The sequence below is a fragment of the Elaeis guineensis genome, chromosome 6, assembly GCF_000442705.2.
Source record: "Elaeis guineensis isolate ETL-2024a chromosome 6, EG11, whole genome shotgun sequence".
In the NCBI taxonomy this organism is placed as follows: domain Eukaryota; kingdom Viridiplantae; phylum Streptophyta; class Magnoliopsida; order Arecales; family Arecaceae; genus Elaeis; species Elaeis guineensis.
Window position 1 is genome coordinate 3,280,875 of NC_025998.2, and position 20,461 is coordinate 3,301,335.

Here is a 20,461-nt window from a genome sequence, read left to right on the forward strand (position 1 = left end):
ATCTGTAGCCTGCCTTTGATCATTTTGTCCATTGCATTTCTTGAAATGAAATTTTTATGTAAACTTGCGATCATATAGAAACTTAAGAGTGCACGTTTGCTTATGAAAGTGCAAAATTTTGTAATCTTATTGCTGGTTAGCTACCATAACCATGGAAAGACCTCTCTCTGTTAGCATTGCAGTTTCTTTTTCGCTATGATGTACCAAGATGCTCATTTATTTCCACAAAGTGCACCTTCTTACATCCCTTGTTTTGGTTCATTGTTCTCAGGGTACAAAAAAATTGATTCACTTTCACATGATTATAATAAGCATTTTGTACCACTAGCGTGCGATATCAGCAAGGTTTTTGGTCCTCTGACACATGGAGGTGTCTCCATCCATCCACACCTACAAAGAAGGCAACCAACCTGCAGCTGGAATGCTGGTTTTTTTTCTAGACTCTGGAACTAAATTCCCTAGCAAAATTCTCTAAACTGAGACTAGTGAATGGGAGGAGATGCTACTTCAGGAGGATCTTTTGATATGCTAGCATCACCTTATTCGACTAAAGATAAAAGAAAGATGCCAATTGCTTTTTTTGTTCTAACCGGAAGTGGAGAATTCTTCATTATTCTACTTATGTCATCGGTCTGTATACCACAAGATAACAAGTAAATTGATGCTTCGAATAATGCGGAAGATTGATACTTGAAGCTGTAAAGGTGTCTTAATATTTTCTGATTTGAAAGGAGGAGAATCCTGCTTGATAGATGAACACATCAATTTGCAATTCCCCACTTCTGAAAGTGCACATACTAGTGCAGCACTTGCATTGGTTAATCTCTAATATCATACTTTTTGTACAATATGCATAAAAAGACTACTCTAGATCGACCAACCTTCGAATCAAGTCTTGGACCTTGGGTTAAGAGGATGACGGTGGTTAAGCCGAACCTAGTTCATATGTGAGCTTTTTTAATTCTGTGGCAAGCTTTCTCCAGTCTGATCCACTGTTGAGCTGGGTATTGTACATGGAAAGCTCTCATTAAATGCTTTTGCCTTTGAAAAGCAGAAGGCATATATGAGATGCTGTCAGCAGAACAAAGTGTTGGATCGCTTCACCTTTTCAAGCTCCACGTTTAGTTATATATCTGAGTGCCGAGTTGTTCTCCAGTCTACGTCCATTTATCTCCATCTCCATTTCCTGTCGGTAGAGCTTGCTGGTTTGGTGCTTTCTCTCTCTAGTCCACCATGGTTAGTAAAGGATCCTGTATTGATGTTTTGTAATTAGACGAGTTGTTGTGATCCATGATGCTAGTTGTAACCATGAATGAAAATAATCTTCATAATACACCAGGGTTTGGATTGCATCTTTCATGCGAAAGAATGATTGATCTTCTTTCATGATATCTACCATTGGATTGCACCCTGCCCAGATCTCCAAACACTCCGAGCTCCTTCATTCATCTGCCTGCACAGGCTCCAAGCCATCATTGCACAATCCAATGGTGGATTCATGCAAGGAATAAATCCTTCTCTGGTGCGAAAGATACAACCCCGATCCAGCACAGCAAACCTGTTATTAAATATTGGACAAATTGTCTAAATATTGAATTTTGGGCTATGTTGTTCTGACATCTTTGCTGACAAATTTAATTTTTCTAGCTTATCTTTAACACTGTTTGTCATTTGGTTCTGGTTCTCTGAAGTGCCCATCCAAACATGCAAAGTTTTCGTTGGAGTTTAGAGGGCTAATTTTACTTGTAGAAGTTTTTAGTAAATCTATTAGTAAGTCTCCACCTTGGTGAGTTGGCGACTAAATCGAAACATTTATTTCTCAAGATTCTTGGCAACCAAATTTCTAAGAGATAATATGTCTGGTCTATGTCTGAAAAGCATTCTCAGAAGAAGCTTGTTGGCTCGAGCAAGACAGTAAAAGTAGGCCCATGGGGAGGCCATGGTGGGAATCCCTGGGATGATGGCAGCTATAATGGAGTTCGAGAGATAACTCTGGTGTATGATCGCTGCATCGACTCAATTCGCGTCTTGTATGACAAGAATGGGAAGCCTGTTTTGGCAGAAAAGCATGGAGGAAATGGGGGCAACCTCACCGTGCAGGTATGCCTCCCTGTCAATTATATCTTCTATAATATAAGCTAACATTGGAAGAACTAATTTCTTATGCCATAATTATCGAAGTCATGTCATGCAGTTAAATTACAGGATTAAAACGAAAGATCCACTTTAATTTTGTATTTGAAAATTCATGTGTCCAATGCTTCTTGTCTCTGTATTCCTAGTACCTTACTACTAGATATTAGCATGACAAATGATGTGATCTAAGCCAGTTGAATTTTTAACCATATGGTAAAATATGTGGGGTATGGTCAAAGGCCTGGTTCTCTTACGGTATGCTCTTTTGGGATATCAGTTGGATCCATCATAGTTGCGAAATGGTCACATGGTATGCTAATGTTTTATTGTTTCACATTTATTGTTATGTAAAACTATGCAATCTAGAAGGATTATGTTTTCATTTTCTATGCTTCAAATTTACATTGTTGGTGGAACATCGCAGGTCAAACTACACTACCCAGAAGAGTTCCTGACATGTGTAAGTGGGCACTATTCCCCTGTGGTACATGGGGGTTCACCCGTGATTCGATCGCTTACCTTCAAGAGCAATCAGAGGGCCTTCGGGCCTTTTGGAGTTGAAGAGGGGACACCATTCACATTCCCTATGGATGGAGGGATGATTGTTGGCTTTAGTGGAAGGGGCGGTTGGTACCTTGATGCTATTGGCTTGTGTCTGTCACCTATCCGGACTGCTGGCCTCTATGATACCGTGCAGCAGAAGCTCCAAAAGTTTGGGAATTTGGCTACCAAGAGATTGGGAAATCGATACGGCGAGCATGGCTCTCGTGCCAATGCTAGGACCCAAAAGGCTTATGCTTAGGCTCTCCAATGTTTATTGGATACAGTGTGGGTATTTGGTTATGTGAGGTTTTGCCAGTGAACGTAAGATGCCAACATGATTGTACTCAGTATGCTAGAATTTCCTATCCATTCGATGAGGCTGTGTCTTTATGTCTACTCTGACATCCTTTGCGTCCATGGCCTTCTCAGCAAGCTTCCTCTCTTCTGTGGCTTCTAGGAGTCATCTACTTTCACCCACAAGGCACATGAAATATCTCACTTAAAGAGGATATGTGATCATAATTTTTATATATAATTTGACATCCTCAATAAAGCCCATCAACTCCCTAGGTGAGCCTTACAACATGTCACGTAAATGAGCTTGAATGTGGACCGGGCTGCGAATGGTCTGTAATGTTCAATTTAAATCAATATGACATGGAGCTCATGAAATTTTACGTTGTTCTGCGCACATTCATGCAACAGAATTAGCTTGCTTATCACTCCTCCACAATGTTTCCCATTTCTATAGTAACAACCACTTTGGCATGCAGCCAATTTAAATATTTGAAAGCCTGTCACGTTTTTGTTCGTCCTGGCTTTTCAAACATCAAACCTGCACCTTAAGCAAAGTTATCAAAATAACAGGTACGCACCATGCTCATTCTCAGAACCCATTGTCAAGCTTATGTAGAGACGAAGAACATAAAATTACTCTAGAAGCAAATAATGACCTAGTTATTATGATTTGGTGCCAGATATTAAGGCCCGAACCCTGAGGAAATATAAAAATAGCACTTTCGGGTGTGAGAAACAGACGAAAAGAACAACTCTTCATTTATGACGAAGAATATCTAAATGAGCTTTGCCGGAATGGATGAACTGAATTAGGCTTCTGAAGTATGCAAATTGGTCATCATGGATGAGAACCATGTTCCACATTAACTCATAAACAGCCACACTGTAATGCAGAGAGGTAATAGCTGCTATCTGGAACTATAAAATGGCATCCGGAAACCAAGTTTCAGGAAAACCAAATGCAGGAAGAGGACTGGCTAAGAAGTGGATGCATGTCTCTCTCTTTCCTGCGTGGTTTCTTACTCCTTTTTCATTTTTCTCCTTTTTACAATAGCAAATTCTTGTATACAGAAGGAATTTGCTGGAAGACTACCTAAAAACGGATACATGTAAATCATAAGGCCTTATAGTTATACATGTAGCTGCGCAACTTTCTAATATCTTCCACTGACTCCATCAGCAGATGGTCTACATAGAGGCAGATCCCAGCACCACTGCAACGAACCAGGCATACTTGTCAAAAAAAAAATTACATAAAGAAACCAAAATCTAAAATGGTGCCTTGAAAATAGCTCTCCACATATCATAATCCCATATGAGCAATCATAAATTCTCTGAATGCCAACCATTCCATCACAGCTCATCGCTTTCATATTCTCTAAGTTTGAATTGGAACTTGATAAAAAGCAAAAATTCATACATAGTTCATACCTTAAAGGGCCAAAAGGAAGCCAAATTATATCCCACCGGAATTTTGGTAACCTGCAAGAGGAAAATAATAAAAGGAAAGCAAATTTAGAATGATAAACAGGACTATTAAACAATCGCCCAGGCTATAGATAAATATAACAATATATCTTTAATACAGTGAAGAATTTAACTTAACACAAGTAATTATTCCGTTCGAAATAACAAATCAACTGAAAGTGGTCAAGTGCCAAGTGAATGGCTTATTAGAAGGAAAAAAGAGTGAAACACAATAAAGAAGAACAAAGCCAGAGTAACAAAGGACAGGACAAAGCTGTGTCAGCAAAGCAATTTATAATTTATTAAATGGAGAGAGAGCAAATGGTAATAGAATGTCATTATTCTCTTATTGTTGGATTCAATATTTCTTTAAGTTTACGAGAAAGCCCTTCTTTTATTCAAAACAAACGGGTAGCAAAATAAATTTTGATTTAGAGAATGCCCAACTTCCAATTTGCAAAGAATTTCATGCATCAAGGTGAGCAATAAAGAAATATGATCATTACCTCCACATGTAATACAGCCAAAAGATGGCCAGGAATGAGCCAGTATAGCATGAATACCACATCCACTGTTTATATGAGCTTGAACTACGGAGTAGCCCCTTGACTGTAAAAAAACAAGCTAGCACAGCAACCCAGTCTGTAAAATAGGCAGGGGAATATATCAGCTAAAAGACAGGTGAGATACACTGAAATACTTTTATAATATGCTAAATGACTGGCTTAGATTTTAAGTACCAATTAGAAACACAAATCATGTGATACTTTGCAAAAGCTGAAGAGAGATAAAACCAATGTAATTAGATAAACATAAATTTGGAAAACCATATGTACATATTTAAGTACATTTAGTCCATTTGCATAGTTGTGCTCGTAAGAATAAAAAAAACTATATATGACACATTGTGACAACATTTTTGTCTAACAATCTATAGAATTTACTGGTGCAGCAACCCAATCTATGGGATCAAGGTTGCAGATATCCTGCTAGTAACTCCTGTCACTCAAAGTTGAGTTACAGGATCTTCCAACATCATGGTTTTCTGTAGCAATGTCCTCCGATAAAGTCATGACTCCAATTTCTTTACTTCACAGGATCCTTGTTGTTTTCTGCAATGTGTTCAACGTGTTGCGTGTTTCACCTCTACAAACAGCATGCTTAGCCATCTCATACAAGCATATTGCAACACTCTGCATTGACCAAAGACTTGGAACAATGTGTGATTACTCTTTTCCAACCCAGATATTTCATATTATATCAGAAAATGGATCATTTCCATACTGTATTATTGCACCTTCAAATGTGATACAGCAATTTAAATGGAGTGTGAGATTGTAAATACTGGATACTGCCATTTACAGTACTGCAGAGGACCATGGTGTACTCATTTAATGAAAATATATGCACAACCCATCCCCAAGTTTGGCCTTGTTAATAATAACATACCAGAAATCTTTTGTCATGAAAGGAGCAAGCAAGAGCCAGCAAAGAACTCTGGTTATTTATAACAGCAAAAAGGGAGACCAATGCATCAGGCTCCCGTCATTGCAAGGTTTGAGGAAGGTCACAATGGAGCAACTTTACCATTGCACCAAGAATCACTCTCTTAAAAATGATAAAATTGGCATCACCCAATCTCGAACCAGAGACCTTTAGTGTGTTAGACTGACATGATAACCAACTACACCACGACACCAACTGGCTATTTAGAATGGAAAACAAATTTGAATATCATTAATATCAACAAAAAGATGTCAAGAATAAAACTGGGCTATGAGGAGGTGGATGTGATACAGGAACCAGTTACACTGGAGAGACATGCAATCTGCAAAAGGAGTGGTAATTATATGATACGATTATAACTGAGTAAAAAGGATGGAAGTTGTAGAGTAAATACCTAGCAGTAAAATATTCGTGTAATCTTATAAGGTTGTAGCAGAAACTTTTATTTATTTAAAAAAATGAACTGAACATTCTTAATAAACTGACCAACCATTATAAAATGACAAGACTGATAGGAAGCATTCACAAAGAGTAAAACACAAACAGCTACAAACCTGCAAATATGACCATCCATGTGGGCATCTCATCCATGAAGTAAGCATGATAGCGCTGCTCATAAGTAAAAATAAAATGTCAAACACGCAAGCGGAACAATGACATGCAACAATGATCCAGTAAATGGTGTCCATAGCTACAAAAGATAAATGTGATTGTAAGTCATACTAACATTGTTGCAAAATGTAAACCTTGTCAGATACGTCACCAGTAATTCTTCACATCAAAGACCCATGACACCATTAACAGGTATGCAAAGGAAGTAGAAGTACAATTGACATTAGTTAAAATGTGGAATTAAATTAAAAAAAATGAACGACTATAGAGATCCATCAGAAATGGAGAGGTGTTGTTCAAGAGAATGGTAGCCATATGCAAAAAGGCCCTACAAAGTTGTATAAAGTTCTGGAAAGAGGACTATGGTGGCTTAAGACATGAAGTAAAGAAAATCAGATCAGTTAGCTTAGCAAGCAACCATATTGGCTTTGTTTCAAAATTTTAATAGCATTTTCATGCATACCAACAGGATAGTAATAATAACAAGCTAAATAAGGATAAGATAGATTTTTCCATGCATTATGATCTTGGTATACATAAAGCATTACAGCTAATAGGACAAAGCTCAAGATTGCATGACCTGTATAAATATTTCTATAACAGGAACTAAATCTGCCATCTTCTTGACCTTGAAACACATTCCCATCCACCAGCACATGTATTAATTATCTTATCTTCTGGTAATGAATCCATGAGTAAAATAATACATATGAAAATGGAATGTTTTCATGAAGACAAGAAGATGGTAAGCTGTGTACTGCAAAGAATTGTGGCACAAGCCATCTGGACCTGAGCTTTATCCATCTTTTTTCTTTTAAATTACAAATTTCACATCAGTCCAAATGGTTCTACTCAGCAAAGCTGCAGCATCAAAATCAAAACCTTTCAGACAGCTCAATAATAATCAATGTCCAGTTGCTAGCCATTGCCAATTCAATAATAATTCCTAATAAAACTCTGAAATATAGGAAAGCTAGAGGCCAGGGCTACAGAGGTGTTGATAGACCAAACTAGAGGAAAATCTCATCCATTGACATTTATAAATGATTGCCAGTATTGGGTTAGCAAAGATTTCTGAAATTCTCAGAAATAACCTCCTTTTAGCAAGACGAATCAAAAAGATTTCTCCTCATCTATATGTTATGGGTGGCACTTAAGCCATCAATTCACTGAACTTTGGAGTTTTTCAACCTTCTGTTTTAAACTTTAAGCCACTGCTATTCGCTCCTTCATCCTCAAGTGTTATGAGTCCTCCAAAGCATTGGGGGGCATAGACATGACCTCTAGCTTGATTTAAGTTGGATGTCTTCCTTTATCTTTCTCTGAAACAAATTTCATAACTCAAGAAACTTCAAGGCCTCTGATCCTTTGCTTCACAGAATCACCCTAAGGGTTTATTTATTTTTATGGCTCGTGGTATCTGCATCCCTAAATCGAGCAGAATAGAGGAAAAGGATTCATGTAACCAACCACAACTAGTTTGGGATTAAGGCTTTGTAGAGGCCTACAATCTTATGAATAGTGGCATTCATGGGTCCTTTATAAATAGCTTGCCCTCTCGGCCCATCTACGTCCAGAGTCCAGATTCAAATTTCTCAGACCAATCTATACTTTCAAAAGTCAGCTTACGAGATCAAACTATAGTTTCCACCAATCCGGAGAGCAAATCAGGTCCGAAAAATAATCAGTTTCCACATCGATGGTTGAAGTTGGAAATCATATTGCTCAGTGTTCTTCGAGCTCCAACATAACCTCTGACATGAACCTGAATATGTCGGCCTCTATCTCGATCCTAGATCATACACAATGTGTAGTTCCAAACAAAAAACTTGGTCTAAACAACAAATATTACTTGGAAAAGGATCAAAAGATCATGGCGGGAGTAAGAATGTTTTTTTACCAGTTCCCAGGGAAACCAAGCTTGGTGGAAGAGGGAATAGATCAAAAACGCAGCATAGCCAACAAGAAAACCGGCAAAAATGCGCTGCAAGAAACAAGAATGGAAGAAATTATCAGTTCCAAGTAAGACAATCCGGAAAAGAGACAATAGGAGAAGTTACCCTACCCTCCAAATAAGACTCTGCTGAACGTGCTTCCTCTCAAAAGAGTGGACCATCTCCTCTTGTTCTGAAGAAGAACCCCAGAAAACAAACATTTATACCAAGTCTTGGACAGATAAAGGAAGAGAGGAGAGGAATTCAGACGAAGAAGAGCTAAGAAATCACAAGTACGGAAAGAAGAAGCCGCGGGGAGGGAGAAGGGGAGAGGCGGAATAAAGGAAGGAAGAGAGACCTTGGGTGTCGATGGGCTGGAAATCATCACGGGTGGGGAGGGAGAATCGGTCATCTCCGTCACCGTCCTCTTCTCTTCCTCCGCCTTGGCGGCGACGCATCCACCATTTTCTGCTCCGCATCCTGGATCGTTCCCCCCGAGCGAAGTCCGCCGCGCCCTCGACTGGCCTGGAGGGGACGCCGAAAGTCGGCAAGAGAGGAGAAGAGGGCAATGCTGCAAGCACAGGAACTTCGCACGGGCCGTCCCTGAGCCCAACCCAAGAGCAATCCGTGAGCCGCACCACTGAATGTACAACGTCATAAATGTTAACCGTTTCACAGCTAAAAGAAAAACCCCAAAAAAAAGGGGGGGCAAAAGCCATATGAACTTGAGCGAATTCGGCTTTGTAGCACTTCTGGAACGGGTGTAAGTGTAACTAGGTATGAAAAAGGAGCATCTGAGCCAATCTAATTTTGATCAAAGAGCTGAAACTTTTTGTTTCGATTCATTATCGTCTCAAGGTTCAATACTTTGCAGACTCGTTAACATCCAATCGATGAAATAGGGTGGCTCAGTTCGTCCTCATCTACATACTTTTTGGACCCACACTCCTGATTTTCTTCAAAGCCCCATACAAGACCAAGCGATTATTGGAGGCCTTGAGCAAACCAAGGTTGTTTTTCGAGTCCAGAGCCAATATATCGCTTATGATTCTTCCTCTATATTCATCAAAACGGTCATACCAACCAAAGAATTTGCTAGTGGGACAATTGGATCGCCAAAAGTCGGGTTTTATATCCAATTACATGAAATAATTTGACCTATGGGTGGTATTATTATTATAAAAATCGTAATACAAAGAAACTACCACCGCAAGACAGGTCACAAGTGCCTATATCTTATTTAGTTGGAATCCTTTTCTTTGTTCTAGAATTTCCTTCCTCCAGATCCCAAAAATTAATGACCAATTCAATCATATTTTCCATGGCCATCATAGAAATACATGATTTTAAGATTCCCTCTGAAATAGCTCTAATTTATTAGACGTGACATGGACATTCATCACACATATATGGTTTCCTATCCAGCAAGTGCAACCCATCGCAATCCATGATAGCTAATAAAAGAGTACCACTATGACAACAGTTTTCCTTTTTAATTTCAAAATTACAATATGAAAATCAAGAAAAAAACCTGATTGCTAAACCTTTTGAAAAAACAGTTATTAGAAATGACTCACATTTTTTTTTTTTTTGATAAAAAAGAAATGGATTTACATAACCCTTACAGCCACCACCCACCCCGACCACTATTACTTCTACAGCCATCACCGGCGGTCGCCACCTTCACAATTTATAGAATTTATATTTTTATTTTATTGCTTATATTTTTAATTTTTAAAAAATTAGTAAAAGTTATAATTTTCATATTTTAAAAACAAGAAATGCATTTTCCCAGAAATACATTTAGTTTACGCTAAACTTTCACAATACAACTACCCCGGACACTCCGACTTGATCACGATTACCGTCAGCTATTCTCATGCAAACGCACCTTAGATCTAATTCTGACAAGTATATCAAAGATATCAAAATAATTTAAGTCCACAAATTATAGAAAACACACATAAAACCAAAATTAAAAAAATATTTTCTTTCTTTATATTTCTTGTAAATTCCAGAAAAACAAAAAAAGAGAGATCTCATCAGCTGGAGCTCCAACCAAGGAAAATGTCCTCAACTTACCCCAACATTCACCAATCAAGGCCAAGATTTCATCAAGACATGCAATCTACATTAATGCTTTTAATTCTGAAAAAAAAAAAAACAATGTCCGAGCGCCTCAACTGAAAAATTCCAGTTGTCTCTCTGTTTGAAAACGCTGATCATCAGTTAAATAAGATTGACCATGAAACTACTCTTTGATGGGTGTGATCCACCTTTATGAAAAAATTTAGGCAGATTCTCGTATCTCACCCTCTTCAAACAGGTCATCATAAGCAACTGGCACTCTTAGCCTATCCAGCACTGATTTGCGGTCCATCTTGGTATCAGATGATTCACGTTGTTGATTAATATCTGCCATTTGCTCAGAACCGTCCATTTCTTCTGCTACCTCGACAGGTGCATTTGTACTCTGAGAAGTAGCTATTTCACCCTTGCCTGTTACTTGTGGAGCTTTTGCATGCCTAAATTGCCTCTGCAAGAAAGTATGACAATAGCTCTAGCTATGAGCACAACTTAAAATGCAGACCGATCTTAAATCAAGTTGGCCAAAATAACTGGAAGATTATTTCATATAACAACAAAAACATTAAGCACCAAGTATATATAATGTGCAGATTATATACAAAATGATGGCAAAATGTACTGATAATATACAGTTTAACCATGCAAATATAAATATATAATCTGTGCGGTATGGTATAAATCCATTAGTATACACAAGAATCTCAACAAGACTGTACATACCATAGTTCAGGAAACAGTGATAAGTCCAGATTATGAAAATGAAGAGTTGGTGATGGGTTGGCTGTAAATGGTCAAGACACAAGGTAGTCATAAAAATGCATAATCAGGAAATGTTACTCGGTCGAAATACACTAAAGAACTTACCATTGAGCAAACACACCCAATTTACTGCACATTATTTGAATACTTTCTAAGTTTTGTTTATGATGAAAAAGGTCATAAAATAAAAAAAAGGTGCACAATCTGTAAGTGAGGATGGGTTTATGACTTTGCCTTCCATTCCTGACAAGCTACATCCTCATAAATGAATCACTTTTAAATCCTCAAAAAACCAGAATTTGCTTCAGTGATTACCTTTCAAGGCAAATCAATGGTCATTTGGCTGCAGCAACAGCCCTTTTCAATGCAGGATCATTGCCATCTCAATTCCTATCACTCTTAACATTATAAGCTCAACCCTTCAGCTTCATCATGCATCCTGACAAACATCTACCTTTGTGATGCTCGTTATGCTCACATACCTTGCCCATTGTGTGACCATTAATTCATGGATTCTTGGCCTTATCACTTGTCAAACTGGCACGTAGGACCTCACAGAATTTTACCAAGTTAAAAGCACATTTAAACTATATACAGTACCATGATCATTGATAACGCAAAAATATATCAATGAACCCACATGTGCAACACGTTTAAGATAACCAAAAAGAAAAAAAAAATCCATCCAGAGTACCCCGAGTACTTGACTGTCAGATGCAGACCCATTCTTTTAATTATTTTTAGTACATTCTGTCCAGAAGAACAGCTTAGATTGCTTGGTTTCGTTGTTGCACCACATTTGTCATGTTTACCATCTCAAGCTTTTCCTTGATTCTAGTATCATTACGATTATCATGTACCAGACACCACAATGCCAACTGTAAATCAGTACATGGTTTATATTGTATCAAATAACTAAAGACCAACACTCTGTGTAGGACAACTGCATATGGAACTTAATAATATGACTACTTCTCATACTAGTTTTCAATCTAGAAGAATGTGTTCACCACCAATATATGCAACAAAATCCTCCAACATTTACCACCGCTCCTCTGCAACTCTCTCTCTCATTTCCTTCACCTCTCTGTCATCCACAAGGGCGAGATGAAAAATGTGGCTGCCATGAGTTGTGGATGTCTGATGGTGCTTGTGCACTCTATGTATGTATACACAAAGTGGAGAAGAGGCAGAGAAACTTAGGTCAACTTTTTTCTTTTAATCTCCTCCCACTCACCCTCAGATGTTTTTATCACAAGGCAGGTTATAACTACCGACCGCATAACTCACAATAAAGCATGGTCCAGGGATAGGACTTTTTATTTTAAAGCCTTTATATGCCAGAAATTTTCCTAGAATCAAGTCCTTTGAAAAATTAAGACATGGGTTTATGTCATAACCAAGTCAAACCTTGCCCCTAAAATGGGACTTTACAATAAAATGTGGTCAAATCTATACCAAGTGCCTGCCCAAACACCTTGTTGGAATAAAGACTTGTTGGTAATTACTACCTAAACTTGTGAAAGAGTTTTCTCAAGAAAAATTCGTTCAATAAATAGATTGAAAAACTTCATAATTTGACCAAATCATAATAGTAGGTATTGTTTGGAGCCTTGTCATTAAAGTTGCACTACAACTTACATTGCATTGCAACCTAAGTTGCAATAGTTGACTTACAAGAAAACTCACTTCTTATATTTGGAGAAGAGTTTGGAGAAAGAGAGGCTTCTCTAAGAGAGATTCCGTTGGACAGACCAAGTAAGAGCACTCAATGTATATAAAGATAAGGATGTTCTAGATGAAGAGGTCGGCATCAAAGCTGCTGTTGGCAAGGACCTGGGCACCCATAGGAGGCGACCATAGGCCTTGCATAGGTGGCAAGGCCTGTGACGGCATCAAGAGCTGTGGCAAAGAAGGGCTGAAAGCATGGTGGAAGATGATAGGAGAAGGGAAGGAGGAGATGGTGGAGGAGAAGAGAATTTTTTTAATTAAGATAACTACTTGAGCTACTACGCCTAGTCTAATGGCCACTTTGACCTCAAGTCGACCTATTGCAAGATAGCTCTAAGTTGCAGCTCAGTGAGAAACTTGACTTACCATGCAATTTGAGTTCAGGTTCTCAAAAATGCAGGCTTGCCCATACTTGCAACTTGAGTGGCATGCCGCTCCACTTACAAGACTCCAAACAGCCTCTTATAGAATTTTAAATATAACAAGAATAAATTTAAAAAAAAAAGAAATTAAACATGCTGCTGCCCTATGCTCTTAGGTGATACCATTGTTTCAATACTTCATGAAAAAACCAAAAACATTCAATCAGTTCAAACAGGCAAAGACAAATAGTACATACACCAAATTAATCAACCTGAACATAGATGCAACCAAATAAATGCGAGCCTACACATCCATCAATTCATACCTCAAATGCCTTCCCCTTTGCCATGATTTCTTTGTACACATTTGGCTCACGTGTTTTCAGAATATTCCATAAAATTCCACCACCTGTGCGGAAGCGCCTTCCATCAACGGTCTTCCGCCCTCCACAGCTCTGAATGGCTTCAACCTGCATTTAGAGACTTAGAACTTCACAACAATGTTGTCAAAAAAACAGTAACTGCTGAAAAGTTATTCTATGCCGCATTAATCAATCTTAATCCTCTAATATCCATCAAAAGAACTACGTGGCATGACAATAAGGCCAAGGATCATTTATGTTCTCAATAATTTCGGTGATAACATCCAAACAACCAATGCCATCAGCACACAGTTTCACCATATTACTGAGTTACTGATGCTTGTACATTATTCTGGTGTCCACCACCTATAGCAGTATACTTAGAGCCAGTTCTTTAGCTTTTGCCCTCCAACATTAGCAATTATAATGTTCAAAAAAACCATAAGGTGGAATAAGCAAAGACTAGAAACACCTCCAAGCATGAGATTTTTTACTTGCCAATACATCTAAAGTCTCAACCATTCTCTTAATCAAGGACAACCACTCAAATGCTTCCACAAGAATGCAATGATAAAAGTAAATAAGAAGTAGCTGTTATCTGTTAATGAATTCATAGATACTTAAAATATCATGTCATTTAACACAACAAATTGAATTAAACAACATAGTGTTGCATCGACATGATAGAAGTAAACAATCATGTAAATATGCATTGCAGATGCCAAGATATTTGATCCTCATCAAAAAGATTTCAGATCAACTTTCAGTTCAACCTGTGTCCCTTATCTCTTCCTTTCATCATCTACTTTCTATCCATTGAAGGTTGTCTTAACATATTTAAACGCTGATCCTCAGCTTTCACAGGACAGCAGACACTAGAGCAAAATAAATTATCAACGGTACTTTCATACCATGTTAGACATCTTCTGATCATTGCATCTGTTGCACATATCTGCTGAAAGGGGCGAGTAGGTCAGTCAAATTTCGATTTCTTTTTCATCTAAACATTTTCTTCTCCATGGATTATATAGAAAAACCAACATCAAAGATATGATCATGTATAAGTAATTGAACAAATCAACCCCTATCAATGACTTTGTGAAACTTCAAGGCATCACTTCTTTCACTAGATTTGATCATCCACTAATACCTCCTCACTCAATCTAAGCAAAAGATGATGTAAAAAATCTTTTGTCGCATGAATTTCTCTATCTCGATTTAAAGCAACAAACCACAGATATCATGTCAACTTTGTTCAAGATAAATGTTTGAGATAATAAAGCAAATTAGATGAGATGACTCATGATATAGCAAAGTAGCACCATTTCTACAAACAATGAGATTTATAAGCCATGTACAGCAAGCTAAAGCAAGTAATACCCCTCTGCTTAGTGCAACACTGAGAAACAAATGCATGCAAAAATATAAAATTGAAGAGTTAAATGACACACTGCAAAATGGTTAACACTGAAAGCAGCAAAATAAGAAGAAAGAAAAATACTGTGAATACTGATTTGATTGAACAGGTACGTAGATTATAAACTGAAAGGGGATTACGATATAAAATTTTATGACAAGAGTTTCCTGTTATGAGGCTGAAGGCATGCCTTTGCATTTAATACTCAACCCTTTTTCCATTTTTGTAGAGCAAAAGGGGAGGGAGGGGTGATCCCAGATCCACTCTTCCTTAAGTAAATACAATCCATCACATCAGCATTACTATGAGCTACCTAAGAAGGCTCCATGTGGTAAACAAATTTGTAGAATTCGACAAAACTTTTAAACAAGCTGGAGGGTCATTACATCAAAGCATCGGCGAAGACATCCAACATATCTTCTTAAGCAAAAGCTAGATATGTTGAACTTTTCATATTTGGCTTGGGGATACACAATTGCTTAAAAAACTTGATAAGTGACTATGCATCACCCTTCCCTGATATCACAGCCCCATCATGGATTCAAGCCTCACCAAACACCTGCTGGCACAGCCAAGTGATGACAAGAATAACATCTACTTGGGAAAACCTCATCAGCTCAAGTAATGTAATGAGACAGAGTAACTAGAGGCAGTATTGACAAGAAGACTAGTGAAATGCTTGATAAGATAGAAGCAAAAATGACTTAAGACAAGTTAAATTTTGGGACTCTTGGACATGACTAATGAGCATACAAATATATGCGAATTTCAAATTAGAAATTAAAAAAATACATACATAAACTATCAGAGTATTACAGACAGAACCAGTGATGAATCACTCTTAAACCAACCTATATGTTGGGGGCTTTCTCGTTTAACTTTTCTACCAGCAAGTGTAACATATTTTTTTCCTTGACATATAACAGGAAATTTCTCGGTAATCACGTGCTTTGCTTTGCCATAATCTTCAACAGCGATAAAAGCATATAAGAAGGTCAATGTCATGCATCAAATTACCAAGATTAATATAATGAACACTCTAAAATATACCAATATGCCCTCAACATGGGAAATAAAACGGCCTCCAAGATCACAGAGAACTCATCTCTGGAGACTAGAAACCATCATGTACTTTATGGACATCTTAATCTCAAACCAAGGCCTCATTTCAAGGGGACTTTTGCAAATTCACATTCATTGGAATTAAAATTTGCGAATGATGACATCGATCAACAACAACTATTCATCAGACTGTAAATTTTCTTTTGTTTCATAAGTATTAAATACATATAGCTGCACAAAGAGGGATCAGAAAGGGAAGAAGGTGAATATGGCAGTTGGCGCATTAGAACACCAATAAAGTATTAGCTAATAAGTGGGTAGAACAGATAAAGAAAAGCCATTTTTCAGCAAACCTAAATGTAGATGGACAACAGCATAGAATGTATGATCAAAAGAACGCTAAGATAGGAGCATGGAGGACCTTGCAAAAGCCAGAACACCAAAGTCACATAATCCAATGCCAACTCGAATCAGCAACACTACTCCAACTTCATTTATCTGGCAAAGAACATGACTTGACAAGTTGATCGCCATCTTATTTATCCATGCCAACTCGAATCAGCAACACTACTCCAACTTCATTTATTAGGCAAAGAACATGACTAGACAAGTTGATCGCCATCTTATTTATCCATGTCGACGGTGGAAGTCTTTTACCAATAAACAGTAAAAATTGATTTGACATCACATTAACTTTTGTAAAATTTTTAGTTTTTATAACCATATTACCAGAAATTATGATGAGGAACAAGAGTTCTTTCCTAAAATCAATAAAGAAGCCGATGCAATGAATGATGAGAATATATACCTCTTTCACAAGATCGCTGATAGCCAAAACACCGAGACAACCTATAGCATTCCAAACCAAGTATGACTTCTTCTCTTTCAAGCGCCTGCATGTGTCTATAACAAACCTGCAGAATATTGGAATCATAAAAATATGAATGGCTTCTAATGGGAATGACAAGAAGAAGAGAATTATATACCTCTCTTGTAACTTGGACACAAGAACAATTTAAAAAAGACAACCTAAACTTTGGATGCTCTTACCAGGATCTCAGCAACCAACTAAGAAAGATTAAGAAAGAACAGACTCTCAACTTATGAAAAACAGAAAGAATATAAGCAAAGAAATGCAGGTTTAGAAAACAGAATCTAAACTTGTGAAAAGTATGTAACGTGAAAGAACATGGCAATGAAACAAAGCTTCTTCCCGGTCTTCTTTCAATTTTTTTTGAAAAAAAAAAAAAAAAACACACACACACACACACACACACACTATTGTTGTGCAGCAATAATGAGGGACCGGTAGTCACAAAAGCCATCTTTTAGGAACGTAAGGAAGTAGATGACATATCATTTTCTTCTTTTGATACAATGGGATATCGATTTCTTGGAACATAAACCAAACCTTCATCTACTTATCATCTTCTCGTCTTATTCCTCAGAGAGAAGTGCACTCGTTATGGACTAACTTGAGAAAGCAATCGAAGAAAACCTAGGGTTTCTTTTAAAAAACGAATATAATTCAGTTACGGAACACACAACTCCAAATTTGATCGCAGAGCAGCCATGGAGCTGATTGGAAACTTACCTATTGATATCCGTGATAGTGGAAGCGGCGCCGCCCTTCTTCTTCCTTCGGTTCTTCTTCTTGTTCGCCCTCCGCCTCTGGTTCCTGGCGCGAGAACCTCCCCCGCCCGCCTGATCACCGCCCCCGTCGAAGCCGCCGACCGAGGGGGGGCCGTGCCCTGCCAGCCGTCCGCCGTCGGCGACTAGGGTTTCGGCATCGAGCATCTCCACATCTTCTTGGAGACCGTCGGCGCCTAGGGTTTCCTCGTCGGCCTCAAACTCCGACTCTTCGTATATGGCTTCTAAAATGCTCTCCTTCCCCTCCATGGACTCAAGCAAACTACAGGGGAGGGCTTGCTCCGATGACCTATTTATAGACCGAAGGGTAGGGTGGCGAATGGGATCGAGAGCCGGGAATCGATATGGGAAACGGGAAAACGGTTCTAGACCAGAGGGTTCAGATTTAGCTAGGTGACATTTTTTTTTTTTTTTAATGGCTATTAAGCAGCTCCCTAATACATGTACCAACCTGAGTCCACCTATTTTGAATGATAAAACAGTGGTGAGTGAAGTGTGATGTTTGACATATTTTGAGCAAAGGTTAATTTGGAATGACACCAGTGATTTAGTTTGCATCATCTCATGATGTAGATTGTAGATTGGCTCTATGACCTCCCATGAATTAGCCTTGGGGCAATATTTAGATGATTGCCCTTGATGCGAGCTAAACCATTTCCTAGATCAATTAGTTGATTTTGGGCCACCAAAAGGCCATAAGACTACAAGAGGAATTCTTTATACATTATAGATGGTGTAAAAAATCTAATGTAGAGCACACCGTCTTATCTCATTGGTCCACATAGTCATCACTTTTCAATATATATTTAACTAGTTTAGAACCTCATGCGATGCATGGGATTTCAAAGTCAACTTCTTTTCATTGATCGAAGTTAGCACTTCATCAACTGAATCTATCGCATATATTATCAAATATTGCAACAATATCAACCTTCCTTAATGAATAACACTTGCACTACAATAATATAAACCTCAATTGGATCAATCATATATATTATCAAATATTTGCACTACAATATGAACCGCGAGTTTGAAATTAGTACAGTATTATTATCAAACTTCAATCAAAATTCTCAATAAATAAGTTTAAATACACTGATAAAGCAAAAGCATGAAAAAAAGCAAGGAAAAAAAGACAAGGAAAAATAATAAAGAATGAAAGAGGGGAAGAAAGAATACGCAACAAAAGACTCCCCATCTCATGTACCCAGATTTCTTTTAATAGGATCTGTGCTTTGTGAACATTGACGATCCCAATTTTATAAAATCACTTTATAAATTTATTATTTCTTATTTTTTTAATTATTTTTAAATCTTTTCATCTCTTCTTCTTTTTCAATTCTCTCCTCGCATACCCGCTCATTTAGTTAAAAAACAAAAAACAAAAAAATCCACTCATAGGCGGAGTGGGGTCCGACCCGCTCTCTCCAAACCAAGTCGCGCAATCAGCTCACTCGTGGCTCCCTCCAACTTTTTTCAAAGCCCTCATCTCCCCGTACTCCCTCGCCCTCCCACACATCCCCTCCGCCTCCTCCCCTTTCCCCATTCTCCTCCCCGTCGCTGCCCCCATCTCTGTCGCCCCCACCATCCAGTTCTCCTTCGCCGCTGTGCCCCGCCATTGGCACCGACCACGTGGCGCCTTCACCTCCAGATAGAACTGCTTCGTCGTTGAGGATCTCATCATCAGCGGTGCCTCCATCCTCGAGACCGCCGCCCCGCTCCACCCAAAAGTCCATAAGGCTACAAGAGGAATTCTTTGTGCATCATAAATGGTGTAAAAAATCCAATGTAGAGCACACATCTTATCTCATTGGTCCACATAGCTATCGCTTTTCAACATATATTTAATATCTGCAATTTTATTTTTTTATTTAAAATTTTAGATGACAAAAATATTTCTGTTCTTTGAAAAAAATTATGACATCTTATGTTCATATTATAATATCCTACGTGCAGAAAATCATAAGATGCAGCATGTAATAATATGCCACAGGATGTCATAATTTTTTTCAAAGAGAAAAGATATTTTTGTTAATCAAAATTTTAAATAAAAAAATAAAACTGTAAATATTAAATATGTATTAAAAAATGATGACTACGTGGACCAATCGGATAAGACAATGCTCTTCATATCAGATTTTCTACGTCACCCACAATGCACAAAGAATTTTTTAAGGCCACAAAGGCCAAAGGCTTGGTGGGCTTAGTGCAAGTTTAGAAGCCGAGCATCCCAGGGTTTATGATGCCAAGATATCATTCTCTCTCTCTTTCTCTCTCTCTCTCTCTAAATTTTAAAAGTGAACCTGCCTTTAGATCAGTCTCAGACTCTCAAATCCACGATAAATGGATGAGATCTGGATCAGACAAATGGATCGATTTTAAATTGAGAACTTTTGAACTCAACTCAACACGGTTTGATACAATCAATTGCTATCTTTGCTCACCTTATCCGTAAATTCCTCCAATCCATAATCCATTTAATTTTGTAAGCTTATAATCCCATCTCGTCTGTAAAAGGTCAGCAAGCATCACCCA

General features: G+C 38.0%; 3 protein-coding genes across 4 annotated transcripts; 1 reads left to right on the forward strand and 2 right to left on the reverse strand.

Moving 5' to 3' along the window:
* Window positions 1-1,062: 1,062 nt before the first annotated feature.
* Window positions 1,063-3,075, forward strand: LOC105047632 (jacalin-related lectin 19). 2 transcript variants are annotated; one of them, XM_010926644.4, is made up of 3 exons: window positions 1,063-1,236; window positions 1,888-2,100; window positions 2,561-3,075. In XM_010926644.4, exons 1-3 carry the CDS (start codon window positions 1,234-1,236, stop codon window positions 2,936-2,938), a joined length of 594 nt encoding a protein of 197 aa, XP_010924946.1. In that variant the 5' UTR covers window positions 1,063-1,233; the 3' UTR covers window positions 2,939-3,075. The 2 variants fall into 2 exon arrangements, with proteins under 2 accessions (XP_010924946.1, XP_010924945.1); XM_010926643.3 differs by having other exon boundaries at window positions 1,071-1,236; window positions 1,879-2,100.
* A 687-nt stretch (window positions 3,076-3,762) lies between these two features.
* On the reverse strand, window positions 3,763-9,229 carry LOC105047631 (uncharacterized). Its single transcript, XM_010926642.2, has 7 exons — window positions 8,854-9,229; window positions 8,627-8,688; window positions 8,462-8,545; window positions 6,504-6,558; window positions 4,950-5,085; window positions 4,408-4,458; window positions 3,763-4,190 (listed from the first exon to the last, which is right to left on the reverse strand). The coding sequence occupies exons 1-7, from the start codon at window positions 9,212-9,214 to the stop codon at window positions 4,091-4,093; spliced, it is 849 nt and encodes a 282-aa protein (XP_010924944.2). The 5' UTR covers window positions 9,215-9,229; the 3' UTR covers window positions 3,763-4,090.
* A 1,241-nt stretch (window positions 9,230-10,470) lies between these two features.
* LOC105047630 (uncharacterized) lies at window positions 10,471-18,201 on the reverse strand. The gene is made up of 4 exons (XM_010926641.4): window positions 17,871-18,201; window positions 17,085-17,190; window positions 13,762-13,905; window positions 10,471-11,031 (listed from the first exon to the last, which is right to left on the reverse strand). The coding sequence occupies exons 1-4, from the start codon at window positions 18,173-18,175 to the stop codon at window positions 10,786-10,788; spliced, it is 801 nt and encodes a 266-aa protein (XP_010924943.1). The 5' UTR covers window positions 18,176-18,201; the 3' UTR covers window positions 10,471-10,785.
* Between the last annotated feature and the right edge of the window lie 2,260 nt (window positions 18,202-20,461).